Source organism: Helianthus annuus, chromosome 6, assembly GCF_002127325.2.
Source record: "Helianthus annuus cultivar XRQ/B chromosome 6, HanXRQr2.0-SUNRISE, whole genome shotgun sequence".
NCBI lineage: Eukaryota > Viridiplantae > Streptophyta > Magnoliopsida > Asterales > Asteraceae > Helianthus > Helianthus annuus.
In genome coordinates, this window is record NC_035438.2 from 19,282,910 (window position 1) to 19,296,372 (window position 13,463).

Sequence of the window (13,463 nt, forward strand, 5' to 3'; positions counted from 1 at the left end):
ATTTAAAAACAATATTGTTAAATCAAATAAAAAAAAAGCATATCGTCTGTAGGATTTTGAAATTGTTATATACATCAGTATAAATTGAATCGAGACATGCTTTATATGTATAAATTGAACAAGACACATCCTATGTATTTCTTGATCATAAGGTTTACGTTACTGAGATTTTGGTGACCCGATCCAAAAACAAAAATATTAAACATCTAAAACATGAGCTATAATGACACCGGGAAAAAAGAATGTTTTTTCTCACACACCCTGATCTAATTTCTTTCGGTCTTTCACACCCTATCTAGTAAACGACCAATAATATTTAGTCTATCTCTTCTTGTACCTTAAATTAGGAGTAAATTGCCATTTTAGTCCTTGAGTTTTGTTCAAATTTGCCATTTTAGTCCAAATAGTTTTTTTTGCCTCTGGGTCCCTGACTTTTACATTTTATTGCCATTTTGATCATTTTGTTTAACTCCATCCAAAAACCAAGTTTGTAACAGGGGTATTTTGGGGATTTCCTTAAAAAATGTTTTCAGTTGCCATTTTGATCCAATTCCAAAAAATCAAAAAAATTCCAAAAAATTCTAAAAATCAAAAAAATTCTAAAAAATCATAAAAATTCTAAAAAATTCAAAAAAATCAAAAAAATTCTAAAAATCATAAAAATTCTAAAAAATCCAAAAATCATTAAATGTTTCGGCACGAACCGTTTCGACCCGTACCGTTTCGAACTCGAACCGTTTCGAGCCGAAGCGTTTCGACGCCAAGCGTTTCGACCCGTACCGTTTCGACGCGAACCGTTTCGAACCGAACCGTTTTGACCCGTACCGTATCGAATAGAACCGTTTCAACGCGAACCATTTCGAGCCCGTACCGTATCGAAACGGTTCGCTTCGAAACGGTTCGGTTCGATACGGTACGGGTCGAAACGGTTCGGTTCGAAACGGTTCGCGTCGAAACGGTTCGGTTCGAAACGGTTCGCGTCGAAACGGTACGGGTTGAAACGGTACGGGTCGAAACGGTACGGTTCGAAACGCTACGGGTCAAAATGGTACGGGTTGAAACGGGACGGTTCGAAATGGTACGGTTCAAAACGCTTCGCGTCGAAACGGTTCGGGTTCGAAACGGTATGGGTCGAAACGGTTCGTGTCGAAACGGTTCGTGTCGAAACGGTTCGCGTCGAAACAGTTCGGTTCGATACGGTACGGGTCGAAACGCTTCGCATCGAAACGGTTCGGGTTCGAAACGGTACGGGTCGAAACGGTTCGTGTCGAAACAGTCGAGCTCGAAACGGTTCGGTTCGATACGGTACGGGTCGAAACGGTACGGTTCGAAACGGTTCGCGTCGAAACGGTACGGTTCGATACGGTACGGGTTCGAAACGGTTCGCGTCGAAACGGTTCGGTTCGATACGGTTCGGGTCGAAACGGTTCGGTTCGAAACGGTACGGGTTCGAAACGGTTTGGTTCGATACGGTACGGGTCGAAACGGTTCGGTTCGAAACAGTACGGGTCGTAACGGTTCGTGCCGAAACATTTAATGATTTTTGGATTTTTTAGAATTTTTTTGATTTTTTGGAATTTTTATGATTTTTTGGAATTTTTATGATTTTTTGGAATTTTTATGATTTTTTAGAATTTTTTTATTTTTAGATTTTTTGAATTTTTTTTGAATTTTTTAGAATTTTTATGATTTTTTAGATTTTTTTGAATTTTTTTGATTTTCTGGAATTTTTTTGGTTTTTTGGAATTGGATCAAAATGGCAACTGAAAACATTTTTTAAGGAAATCCCCAAAATACCCCTGTTACAAACTGGGTTTTTGGATGGAGTTAGACAAAATGATCAAAATGGCAACTAAATGTAAAAGTCAGGGACCCAGAGGCAAAAAAAAAACTATTTGGACTAAAATGGTAAATTTGGAAAAAACTCAGAGACTAAAATGGCAATTTACTCTTGTTATAAAAAAAAAAAAAGTCAAAGCTTTATTCAACGTGCAACCCATGAAATAATAAAGAAAGTCAATTTTTGTTACTATTCGGCGTATTGGATTCGTCACAGAGCCCCATCTGCAGTTGGATGACAACACATGTATATGCAACGTCTACAACTTTATGAACAACTCAATCCTTGTAAAAGCGTTATTGCAATTACAAGGATTGAGTTTTTCATAAAGTTGTTTACAAAGAAAGTCAATTTTCATATTAACATAAAAATAAATATAACGACACATTCTAAATGAACATTAAACGTTAATATGAAAACAATAAAAACCCTAAAATGTTTAGAAAATAGATTATGATGGTTGAGAAAGTATAACGTACTTCACGCCTTAACGTACATTAACGTACTTCACGAAATATATAACATGCGTAATTATTTTTCTGACCAAAATAACGTGCGTGATTTTGGATCCCATGCGTGATTATGTGGTCCCATGCGTGATTATATGTTCCATGCGTGATTATACCCCTGATCCAACGGTTACCATTGTCTCCTACGTGAAGTATGATAAGCCGTGAAGTATGTTAACCTTTCTCTATGGTTTTAGGAAAAGTAATTAAGTAATGGTTAATAACATATCAACTCATCCTTTAACATGTTGATAGAGTTTATGAATTACCAGATGACCAGAAAAAAAAAAGGTTATTTTTAACAACCTAGACCATAAAAGATTAAAAGTCAATACATTATCCTGTTTGGTGTTCTCTATATATAAGAAAACCAAGGAAAATATATTTATTATGTTCTCATGCACGAACTCTTTTTTTTAAATAGCATCACCAAACGTACCTTTAATTTCTAGATAAGTCAATACATTATCCTGTTTCTTAATTGTTACAACAATGATTAGATTTTCATGTTTAATAATCATTCCCTCTTGCACATCATAATCACTTCCCAAAAAAATATATTTGAAGTCATACCTACCATCAGCAGTTTGCATGGGACATAAATACTATTTGTTAAACTAAACGAATCAAAATCTCACCAAAAATATACAATTTATATATTTGTTTATTTTTAGTCTAATACATATAACAATATTTAAATTTTAGTCAAACCTAGATTCTGTCTTGGCAATCATAAGGATGAAGTACTAAACATGACAACGTGAGGACCTCTAACCTTAAATTGGATTCTGTATCATCAACGTGAACCCTACCACTTCTGTACTTCATTTTGTCTCCCATACATATGTATATATAAGTTGTCTTTATCATATCATTTCTTCATCATCTTCATTCATCTCAAACATCTCATTAATTAATAATGGCGAACCCGAGACACATTTTGACGACACTCGTCTTAGTTTTAACCATCATCGACGGATCATCAGGGTTCGACTATATGCAAGCCCTTGACAAAAGCTTGTTGTTTTTCGAGGCACAAAGGTCAGGTAAGTTACCTTGGAACCAACGTGTGAAATGGCGAGGCGATTCCGGACTCTATGATGGTTACCAACAAAGAGTAAGTAGTATCTTGTTAAGCTTTATGCTATTTGAGTTGTATAATAATAATAATAATAATGTGGATGTTGGAATGTAGGTGAACTTGGTTGGAGGGTACTATGATGCTGGTGACCATGTGAAATTTGGACTACCAATGGCTTATAGTGTTACAATGCTGTCATGGGGAGCCATTGAGTATGACAGAACCATGATGGACCTTAACCAAATGGGCCATGTTTTGAATGCTATCAAATGGGGTACTGATTACTTCATCAAAGCCCATTCACAGCCCAATGTTCTTTGGGGACAGGTGAAAATAATAAAACTAAGTACCTTTGTGATTGTATTAATGGTTGGTTACCTAAATGTTTAATAAAATTGTGATGCAGGTAGGTGATGGGGACTCGGACCACTACTGTTGGGAGCGGGCAGAAGACATGACAACACCACGAACCGCTTATAAAGTGGATACTGAACACCCGGGTTCAGACCTTGCGGGTGAAACTGCTGCTGCTATGGCTGCAGCGGCTATTGCTTTTAGGCCTTATAACTCTTCTTACTCTGATTTGTTATTAGTTCATGCGAAACAGGTCAGGAACAAATACTTATTATTTCTTAGTTCCTAATGACTTCGTTGTGGGTGTTTTTTGACGTGACGTTTGGTTTTGTTTTAACAAAATGCAGCTTTTTTGGTTTGCTGATCGATTTAGAGGACTGTTCACGGACTCAATCCCGTCTGCAAAAGAGTTTTATACATCATCGGGTTACTCGGTAAGTAATTATATTTGTCTTGATGCACTAGAGGTCGCAAGATGTACGCATTGGGTAACGGGTCAAACAAGTTAAGGTTGAAATGGAACTTTTCTAGTACGGATGGTTGTAAAAATCCCGCCTAGGCTCCGATTAGTCACTGATTGATCACTGATCAGAGGTTCACCGAGTAATGGCCGATAAATCACTAGGTGGTCAATGGTGGTCATATTCCGGCTAAATTCTGGCCAAATTCCGGCCAAATTTCGACCAAACCTTATAAATTCCCTTCTATTACTTAAAGAATGGGTCAACGAGGGGTTAAAACATGTCTACATATTAAAATGTGCGTGTATATATAAAACTAAAAATTACATATAAAAATCCCAATCCGGTAAATCACTAGTCAGTACCTCACCGACCGACTAGCACCTACCGATTCTTACAACACTGCTAGTACATATTAAAACGGGCTTAAGTTAGACCGGTTGACCCACAAACACGTGTCCTAATATTAATAAAAATGGTTTATAAAGTTGTGATGATAAATTTGAGCCCAGATGCTCCCAGCTCTAAGCCTCTAACTAACGAGTTTGTTTGGGTTTGAAGGATGAACTGTTGTGGGCGGCTACATGGTTGTACCGAGCAACCAAGGATGCATCATACTTGAAATATGTGGTGGATAACGCCGTCTCCATGGGTGGCACCGGTTGGGCGATGAAGGAATTCTCTTGGGATAACAAATACGCAGGCGTCCAGATTCTTCTATCAAAGGTGTTGATGGATGGAGACGGTGGTGCATACACCAGCACACTAAAACAATATCAGGCGAAAGCCGATTACTTCGCGTGTGCTTGCCAACAAAAGAATGACGGCTACAACGCACCTTTGACTCCTGGTCTGTTGACTATCTAAAAGTCTATCTTTGACCTCAAAAGTCAAAATTGTACTAACTGAATTTTATACAGGTGGCTTACTCTACTTGCATGAGTGGAACAACATGCAATACGCAGCCTCGGCCGCATTCCTACTTGCCGTCTACTCAGACTACCTCTCAGCGGCGAAATCAGTCTTAAAATGCCCGGATGCTGATGTTCAACCTCGAGAACTCCTTATGTTCGCTAAATCACAGGCATGTCTCGCTTTGTTACGTGAAACTTTAAGAAACTGTAATCATGTAGTTAACAAAACGGGTGTCGGGTGTTATGCAGGCTGATTACATCTTAGGAAAAAACCCGAAGTCGATGAGTTACATGGTAGGGTACGGTCAAACCTACCCGATTCATGTGCACCACAGGGGTGCGTCCATTGCATCCAAATTTGTACTCCATTCAGTAGTGGGTTGTGTTCAAGGGTTTGACACATGGTACCGCCGCCCACAGGCTAACCCAAACGTTCTCCATGGTGGCCTTGTTGGTGGGCCTGACAGAAATGACAATTTTGATGATGATCGATCCAATTACGAACAAACGGAACCTACAATGTCTGGGACCGCCCCTCTCGTAGGGCTCTTTACCAAGTTACATAGCATGAATTCAAACTATGAAGCAAGACCGAACCCAACCAAGAACCAACCGAAATCAGGTGATTAACGCACACCAAACTAAACTATTGTATTTCTACTAAGAAAATTAAAGGTTGCGTTAGAAAACCGATTTAACTGTATAATTGAATGAGAACTAACTTAAGTGGTTGTGTTTTTTTAGTAGGAGTGCCGGTGGAATTCTATCACACGATAACAGATTCGTGGACAGTTGGGAGAATCGCATACTATAGGCACAAGGTGACGATCAAGAACCAGTCGAGAAAACCAATCACAGATTTGAAGTTAGAAATTGAAAACTTATCAGGGGCACTATGGGGATTATCTCCAACTCGAAATAAGAACATATATGAGCTTCCAAAATGGATTAAGATGATCAAACCTGGTTCCGAGTGCAGTTTTGTCTACGTTCAAGGCGGCCCACAAGCTAAGGTCTCGGTTCAATCCTATCACTAATCATATGATCATTCCAGGGTCAAATCTGCGGTCAATCCTGCTTTACTTCTTTCTTTTTTAGATTTAGTTTGAAAAAATGTATCCAATTTGAGAAATCTAAATGGTTCATATACCAGTTAATACATATCCAGTAACACTTTTTCATTAAAAAGCTACTGATAAATACACCATACGCAGTCTAAAATGACAAAAGTTAAAAACACACATAACATTTTTGCGACAAGTTTAGATAAACCTATTCAAACTTCTTCCTGGTTGCTTTCGGAATTCTGCTTAGCACACTAGCATCCAGCTTACTATAGTTGTTCTGAAGCTTTCCCAAAACGTTGTATACGGCGTTATCAATTTGATCATCATACTTCTCGTACACAACAGGCAATGTGTGGGCGGCCACAAAACCTTATCAAAAATAAATAAATAAATAAAATCATGTCATATTTCACATTGAAGAAGCCCAAAGATATGGTGTAGTTTAAGCTGAAAAAGATGCAATATACAAAATATTACCCATGTAAATCACGGTAAAAAAGTTACACCAGGTTCCAATTATTGCAGCAGTTAGCAAACTCCCAATAACCTGATAAAAAATCAAAAGGAAATTCGAAGGTCGTGATACAATTGCATTTATATACTAAATCCAGATTAGAATGTTACATACAATTACAAGTTGCTTAATATCTCCTCTAGAACCAACGTGTTGAAGGAAAGCTAAAGTGCGGTTAACCTCAGCACCTACTGCGGTACCAATGTTCACGAATAGTTCATCTGACAGACGAAGACTTTGTGGGGGCCTGTTAACGAATAACGATCACAAGTGAAATTAGTCTTTAAATATTCAAATTTTTAGTACAAATGATTTCTACTTAATACAGAAACTACATAAAAGAGTACCTGTTCAAAAGGCGTGACATAATAAACTGGCCAATGATACATATAACAAGACCGAAGCATACCAAAGGAATAAAATTGTAGTCAAGCCATTCAAAAAGCACCCAAACTGCAGTAGCACCAAATAAGACACTTGCTGATATCTTTTTGTTCCTCCACAAGAGCACATCAGCAGCTTGAAAACGACCAAAAAAAATCAATTTAGAAACAAACCTATTAGATTCATTGTAAAAACAGATATTATAAAGAGTAAATTACAAAAATCGTCCTTTATGTATGTCACTTATTGCAAACTGTGTCCTTTTGGTCAGATTTAACCGCAAAAATTAACTGAGTTATGGCTAAAGGACATAACTTGCAAGAGTTTGCAAACATCGTGTACGTTTTCTGTAATTATTGAAGACAAAGGACACAGTTTACAATAAGTGACATACATAAAGAACGATTTTTGTAATTTACTCTATTATAAAAGATGAGATGAACATTACATTTTCCGCCCCCTAAAATACGATGAATGGGCTTCTGTCTCCCAAAGAGCTTGTTAAATTCGGTTCTGACAGAGTGTGGTTTCTCCTCCTCTGCGAAGAATGAACCAGAACTTTGCTTCTTATCAGAAAGCGAATCCATGATGTTGTGGAGAAGATCTTCAGGTGTTATACCCTCAGGCATGGCTCCTGTGGTAGGGAAGATAAAAAATGACATATGCATGCGTGTGTGTAGGGATTAAATAAAAGAAAATCCTTGTCAACATACTTAACTGTAATCAGATTGTTGCTACAACTATAACTATATCTTACAAGTTGTTAAATAACAATACGCTAGTGTTTCTCTACATTGACGGTTGACCCAGGTTTTAGCAGACTATCCGAGGCACTGCCTGCCAAGGAGGGTCCTGATTTACGCGAACTTTCTTTGCGGGCTGCGGGATTAGTTTGGTTGGACCACAATCTGAGCGGGCTACTCAGTGACTTTATATTACCTCTCACGTTATAGTTCTGAGGCGGTTTAAGGCACGCTAAGGTCATGGTTGTATAAATCGCTAGGCGCTAGTTGGGCAGTGGGGTACCGACCAGTGATTGATTAATCGGGATTAATCACATCTGAATTTTATAGGTAATTTTTCAAATTTATACACACACACACACGGAATTTTCAAAATTCAAATAAGTAGAATTTTTCAAATACTTCAACGACTTTGACCAAATTTGACTGATTTTAGTACCTACTAGTGATATTTAATCAGTAAACTACCGATAACCGATTATTCGTAGATGCGATTAATCCCGATTTTTACTAACACTGTATAAGATAAGAAAAGGAGACAGCTACTTTTAGGATTTTTAAAAGTTGACTTTTTAGTCAAAATTAGGTTAAAAAAACCTCATTCCCCAAGGAATAAAAAAAACAATCATTATTAAAGTAGTAGCAAAACCAGATTAAACACTAAGATTAAACAAATTACTAGTCAAACTAAATTCAACATAAGGTCTAATATTTTATTACTGAAGAAACTAACAAACATCCATAAAAAATTGGGCAAAATGATCTAATTCAACTTAATCTTTCAGGAATATAAAATAAATAGTAACAGTCAATTCGACTACAGTTTTCAAAACCCTAATTTAATGGCAATTCTGCTAAAATTTAATTAAAACAACTATTCACTGATTTGAACTTATATATATATTATATATATACAGAGAGAGAGAGAGATACCAGATTCTGGTTAATCGTCGATGAGAGAGAGAGTTCAAAATTAAGAAAGTTGTGAGAGAGATAAAGAAGAAGAGGATTTGAATGATGGATTGTGGGCCGGGACCCGGGGGTGGCTGGAGCATACGTGTTAAAACGACGGCGTTTTGTGAATATAATAATTGATTCGTGCGCGCATCTTACACCAATCGCATTCATTGTCCCATTAAACGTTTTTAATATTCGATATTGGAAAGTATATTATGATTATCTATCGTTGGTTATATTATTTAGAAATGAATTGTGTTTATGCTATTCACGTGTGAGTTTTTTTTAGCTTATAAAAAAAACATTCAGCCGGTTCAAACGTACGTTCCACCACAGGCTACTCCAACCACGCCAGCACGAAGGTATAGACAGTACAAGGTAAAATAAAAGTATAGCCAATCAACACTTAACAGGCTCTGCCCCAGACGATCCTCACAAGTGCGCTTGTGCAAAAGACAAACGATACAGCCGACAGCGATGTGTGGCCAATCACTATTTCACCTTTCCTTAACTTCCACTAACGGTTAACGATAGACAAGACAAGAAGTACTTCCTGAAAGCAACGTGTAGCCAATTAGCAACGCGTAATTATACTCCCACCTCTGTGGGCACTAACTGCCACGACAGAGGGGACCAAAAGTGACGTCTCGTCTAATTGGCTACAACCCTTCGACTATAAATACCAACCTCTACCAAAGGTTTGAGGATTCCGATCTTTGCACTCCCACTCTTAACACACACTTGTTCTCCTTCTCTATAGAAAAAACATATACTTATTCTCACCCCGGAAGGTGGTTACGAGAAGAAACCCCACGTCTTCTTCTCGTAATGAGCTCACAGTGTTGTTTAGTTTGCAGATCGATTCCAGTAGATCACGGCTCACGTAGATGGAATAATGGATTTTAATAATCTCAACTGTTGCTTGTTGGCCGGCAACGGTTCCAACTTCAAAAATTCCCACTGGCAGTCCCATTTTTTTCACATATTGACCTTCAATGAACCATAACTAACAGAACCCTAATGTCGTTAGTCTCCGGTCGCCAGAAAAACGTTTTTGGCCGGAAAACTCCTTTTTAGCCAGAAAACTCAACCTTTTTGCCTGAAACCTCTTTGTAAACTTATTACGCACCTTTAGGAACCTTTTCTAGTAAAAAGTCTCAATTATTAAGGTCGCCGAAAAAACTCAAAGTTTTCGTTCCAAACCTGTTTGTAACCATAGATCGGACTTTTTGGAACCTTTATCCGACCAAAAACGTTTTTCCGGTGACCAGAGACTAACAGCGTTAGGGTTCTGTTAGTCAGGGTCCATTGAAGGCCAACATGTGAAAAGATGGGACCGCCAGTGGGAATTTTTGAAGTTAGGATCGTTGCCGGCCAACGGGCAATAGTTTGGATTATTAAAATCCATTATTCCTCACATAGATCATAGAAGAGATAACCCCTAGTCGAGACACTTCTTGGTCTGTCCTCTGCGGATCAGACTCGTATTTCTTCAAAAAAATAATACATTGCTGAAATATCTTAAATTGATTGTCTTCTTTGTATTTGTATCAATCAACCAATCGTACCCAGTAAATCCCACAAATAGCAAAGCTATTTGTAGGGTTTGGGGAGGGTGAAATGTAGGCACACCTTACCTCTATCCCTAGGGATAGAGAGATTGCTTCCAGAGAAACCCTCGACACCAAAGACATATAGTATATAAGCAAGAAACTAAACATATCTTTAAAAAGAGCGATGCTAAATAACAAAAGAAGTGGTGGATAGGTAACATATATGAAAAAACACAATAAATGCAAAATCCGCCTAGAGCATAAAGAAACGCTAATGATTCTCTTTTTATTGTGTTTTGTGAGAAGTAAATTATTTGGGCATGCTAATGATCCTCTTTTCCTTAGTCAAGATGGTTTGTTAATTGAAAGTTATTACATCAAGAGATACCAATACCCCATATATTGCTATGTGAACTGTATTATGTATGTCAGGAAGCCAAAAGTGTGTTAAAGCAACAATTATAAGCTCTATGCACACATTCTTATCTTGCATGCTATCTTTTATTTTATTTGAGTAAATTACAAGTTTTGTCCTTTATGTTTGTCCCAAATTTTAGACGTTGTCATTTACCTTTAAAATTGATGATTTTTGTACTTAATGTTTCAAAATCCTGCACGTTATGTCCTTTAGGCCAAACCCAGTTAATTTTTTTGTTAAAACTGATCATGTGCAAGGCACATGAGGGCATTTTTGTAATTTCATTTTTAGGGAAATTTATGTAATTAACTTAAAATAAATACCCACTATCTTCTGCAGACCCACCACCACCATCGATTAACCCACCACCACCATCGATTACCAGACTACCACCACCACTGTCTCCACCATCCCCACCCCCACCCCCACCCCAACCCTAACCCCAACCCCAACCTCAACCTGCAACAATCCAAATTAGCAACCAAAACCATTAAACCCACCACCCCCACTGGAACCCTAACCCCAAGAACCTGCAAACCACCATTATGATAGTCGATCGACTGTGGTAAGGTCTCCGATTGACGGAAGAGCACACCGTCACCACACACACCGCCACTGCATTCTCTCTGTCTCTAAATTCCCACTCTCTCTCTTCTCTCCCTCTCTCTCACCTGCCGCCACCTCCCACCACCACCATAACCACCATTACCATCACCCACTGCCTCCCCTGCACCGGTCTTCACCACCACCCTCCACCTCCACTACCAAATAAAGAACAACCGTCGACACCACCACAACCCTTGAAACCCACAAAATAAAAAAAAAAACCCAAAATCCACAAAATCAAAAACCTTAAAACTCATAAAATCAAAAACCCCCAAAATCCCCAAAAACCCTATCTTTTGAAGATGTAAACGGTGATGATGGATCATCGCAGGTGGGGCAGTGGTGATTGATGATGATGGTTTCGATGATAAAGGAACCAATGGTGAAGAACGATGACGACGATGCTTAATTCCGTTGATGATGGTGGTTTCCGAGATAACGGTAGGCGTTTCACGGCGGCACTAGGGTTTTTGGGGAGGACTCGATGATGATGGTGGTGATGGTTGAGCACAGTAGTTCCGGTGGCGATGACGTGTGACGGTGGAAAGTTTCAGGTTCATTAGGTGGTGGCCAGTGGTGGAATCGAAACCCTTTGGTGACGATAATTGTGGTGGTGGTGGGTGTTTGATTCAGTTCTGGTGGGTGATGGCGTATTGAGTTTAGAGAGAGAGAGAGAGATGAATTGCAGAGAGAGAGTTGGGGAAGATTATGATTAATGATGTCATATATATATATATATATATATATATATATATATATATATATAGGATTAGGATCATGAGTGAACAACTTTTTGAGAATGAACTAAGTGAACTAATCTTGACCCTTGATCATTTTTTAGATTAAAAGGGTAAGATTGACATTAATCAAGTACTTTTAATTAGAATCCCTTAATTTTCTCCTCTCTTAACTCTCTCTCTCTCATTTTAAATTATTTTTCTATTATTTTAATTATTAATTATAAGAGATTGAATGGCTAATTTTTTTATATAAATTGTTATGTTCCTTTTAAAATTAAATATGTGTATACAGGTCAGTATATACAAGACTTATACACTTGTGTATTATTACATCTTGTTTCCACGGGTCGCTATAAACCAGATTTATACACTTGTGTATTATTCAAGTACATATGTGTATACGGGTCGGTATATACCAGACGTATACACCTGTGTATTATACAAGTACATAGTGTATACATGTCGAAATATACCAGACTTATACACTTGTGTATTACTATGTATTGTTTCCACTATACATCTTTTCATCAAACATTGATCTAATACATATATGTATAGAGAATGTAATTAAATATTGTTAATTGTGTTATAGATGGAACAATATTTGATAATGTTTGTTTTTTTTAAATTATGTAATATTAAGTTAGGTAATATGTGAGAAAAAAATATAAAAAATGTAATTAAATATTCTTTTAATTGGAAAGAGAAATTAAGAGAGAGAAAAAATTAATTAATTAAATGAAGATAGAAATATACAATTATACCCTTGTGTCTATTAAAATACATGTAAGTTACAAAAGATAATTACAATCTTGCCACTAAAGAAAAAATCTAGATCTACAAAATCAATGGTCAGGATAAGTTCATTTTGTTCACAAATAAATCATTGTTCACTCATGAACCCTACCCTATATATATATACTAGGTTAGAACCCCGTGTAATACACGGGTTGAATAAATGTAGTTTTATATATCAAATAATAGAAAAATATATTTTTGAAACCTCGTTTATTACACAGGTTGAATAAATGTAATTTTACATACCAAATAATAAAAAATATATTTTTAAAAATCTCATTTATTACATGGGTTGAATAAATGTAATTTTATATATTAAATACTAAAAAGTTATATCTTTAAGAACTCTGTGTATTGTACGGGTTAAGTAAATTTTATTTTATATATTAATAATGAAAAAAGTTACATTTTTAAGAAGCTCATGTATTGTATGGGTTGAGCACATGTAATTTTATATACCAATAAATAAAAAGTTATATCTTATTATATCTTTATAAATCCTGTGTATTATAAAACTTTTGGAC

At 36.9% G+C, this 13,463-nt stretch overlaps 2 protein-coding genes across 2 annotated transcripts; one reads left to right on the forward strand and one right to left on the reverse strand.

Moving 5' to 3' along the window:
- Positions 1 to 3,238: 3,238 nt before the first annotated feature.
- Positions 3,239 to 6,332, forward strand: LOC110864894 (endoglucanase 5). The gene is made up of 8 exons (XM_022114052.2): positions 3,239 to 3,466; positions 3,545 to 3,757; positions 3,837 to 4,037; positions 4,132 to 4,218; positions 4,807 to 5,095; positions 5,166 to 5,329; positions 5,409 to 5,781; positions 5,904 to 6,332. The coding sequence occupies exons 1-8, from the start codon at positions 3,269 to 3,271 to the stop codon at positions 6,194 to 6,196; spliced, it is 1,818 nt and encodes a 605-aa protein (XP_021969744.1). The 5' UTR covers positions 3,239 to 3,268; the 3' UTR covers positions 6,197 to 6,332.
- Positions 6,283 to 8,978, reverse strand: LOC110864895 (reticulon-like protein B8). Its single transcript, XM_022114054.2, has 6 exons — positions 8,801 to 8,978; positions 7,573 to 7,758; positions 7,088 to 7,259; positions 6,855 to 6,987; positions 6,704 to 6,773; positions 6,283 to 6,595 (listed from the first exon to the last, which is right to left on the reverse strand). The coding sequence occupies exons 2-6, from the start codon at positions 7,751 to 7,753 to the stop codon at positions 6,432 to 6,434; spliced, it is 720 nt and encodes a 239-aa protein (XP_021969746.1). The 5' UTR covers positions 7,754 to 7,758; positions 8,801 to 8,978; the 3' UTR covers positions 6,283 to 6,431.
- Positions 8,979 to 13,463: the final 4,485 nt, after the last annotated feature.